This window comes from Eimeria mitis, genomic scaffold (genome assembly GCF_000499745.2).
Source record: "Eimeria mitis Houghton genomic scaffold, Emh_scaff2441, whole genome shotgun sequence".
NCBI classification, from domain to species: domain Eukaryota; phylum Apicomplexa; class Conoidasida; order Eucoccidiorida; family Eimeriidae; genus Eimeria; species Eimeria mitis.
In genome coordinates, this window is record NW_013570778.1 from 4,353 (window position 1) to 5,760 (window position 1,408).

Sequence of the window (1,408 nt, forward strand, 5' to 3'; positions counted from 1 at the left end):
AATGATGCCTCAAGGGTTTAGTATTTAGTATTTAGTGTTTAGTGTTTAGGGTTTAGTGTTTAGGGTTTAGGGTTTAGGGTTTAGGGTTTAGGGTTTAGGGTTTAGGGTTTGTGTTTCAGGGTGGTGCGTGAGGCTGAGGCGGAGCTGCTGAAGGACGAGACCCTAGATAAGGAGTACCTGCCCATAGACGGCCTCCCCGAGCTCAAACCAGTAAGAAGCAGCAGCAGCAGCAGCAGCAGCAGCAGCAGCAGCAGCAGCAGCAGCAGGGGCAGCAGCAGCAGCAGCAGCAGCAGCAGAAACAGCAGAAGCGGAGCAGCAGTAACTGTTGTAGCAGAGGCAGCAGCAGTTGCAGCAGCTCCTTCTGTCTCCATATGTGTCTCCTTTTCTGTCTCCTTCTGTCTCCTTTTCTGTCTCCTTCTGTCTCCTTCTGTCTCCTTTTGTCTCCTGTCTCCTTTTTTGTCTCCTTTTGTATCTCCTTGTGTCTCCTTATGTATCTCCTTATGTCTCCTTTTGTGTCTCCTCCCGTCTCTCTCTCTAACTGTCTCCTTTCGTCTCTCTCTTTAACTGTCTCCTTTTGTGTCTCCTTTTATGTCTCCTTGTGTCTCCTCCTGTCTCTCTCTACAACTGTCTCCTTTTGTGTCTCCTTTGGTGTCTCCTTTTGTGTCTCCTTCTGTCTAACTGTCTCCTTCTGTCTCCTCCTGTCTCCTCCTGTCTCTCTCTCTCTAACTGTCTCCTTTGTGTCTCCTTATGTGTCTCCTTTTGTGCAGCTGTCTCCTGTCTCTCTCTCTCTAACTGTCTCCTTTTGTGTCTCCTTCTGTCTCTCCCTCTCTAACTGTCTCCTTTTTTCTCTCTCTCTCTCTCTCTAACTGTCTCCTTTTGTGTCTCCTTATGTGTCTCCTTTTGTGCAGCTGACTCAATCTCTGTTATTTGGCGAAGACAGCGAGGCCATTGCTGCGGGGCGCATCGCTTCGTCTCAGTCTCTTTCAGGCACTGGGGCTTTGCGTGTGGTTGGGGATTTTATTAAACACTTTATACCTCAGGCCAAGGTAAACCCTAATCTAGGGTTTAGGGTTTAGGGTTTAGGGTTTAGGGTCTAGGGTTTAGGGTTTAGGGGGGAGGGGGGAGGGTTTGGGGGGGTAGGGGTAAGATAGATCTGCGGTGGGAGGATATGAAGAAGGGGATCAGGGATATATAAGATTCGTTTCAAGGGTTTAGGGTTTAGGGTTTAGGGTTTAGGGTTTAGGGTTTAGGGTGGTTTGGTGGGTGCAGACGGTGTACCTGAGCAACCCCACCTGGTCAAACCACCACAACATCTTCGGCCCCGGCGCGGGCCTCACTATTGCTGAATATCCTTACTGGGATCCGGTGAGATATAATTAGGGTTTAGGGTTTAGGGTTTAGGGTTTAG

General features: G+C 49.1%; 1 protein-coding gene across 1 annotated transcript in view; it reads left to right on the forward strand.

Annotated features, from left to right (window-relative positions):
* Window position 1: 1 nt before the first annotated feature.
* EMH_0053850 (aspartate aminotransferase, putative) overlaps window positions 2-1,408 on the forward strand; it is a gene marked incomplete at both ends in the record, with an annotated part of 1,879 nt that continues 472 nt past the window's right edge. Inside the window, 4 exons of the mRNA XM_013497048.1 lie at window positions 2-15; window positions 120-210; window positions 909-1,046; window positions 1,270-1,365. Coding sequence (XP_013352502.1) covers window positions 2-15; window positions 120-210; window positions 909-1,046; window positions 1,270-1,365 — 339 coding nt within the window. The remainder of the gene's footprint in view (window positions 16-119; window positions 211-908; window positions 1,047-1,269; window positions 1,366-1,408) is intronic.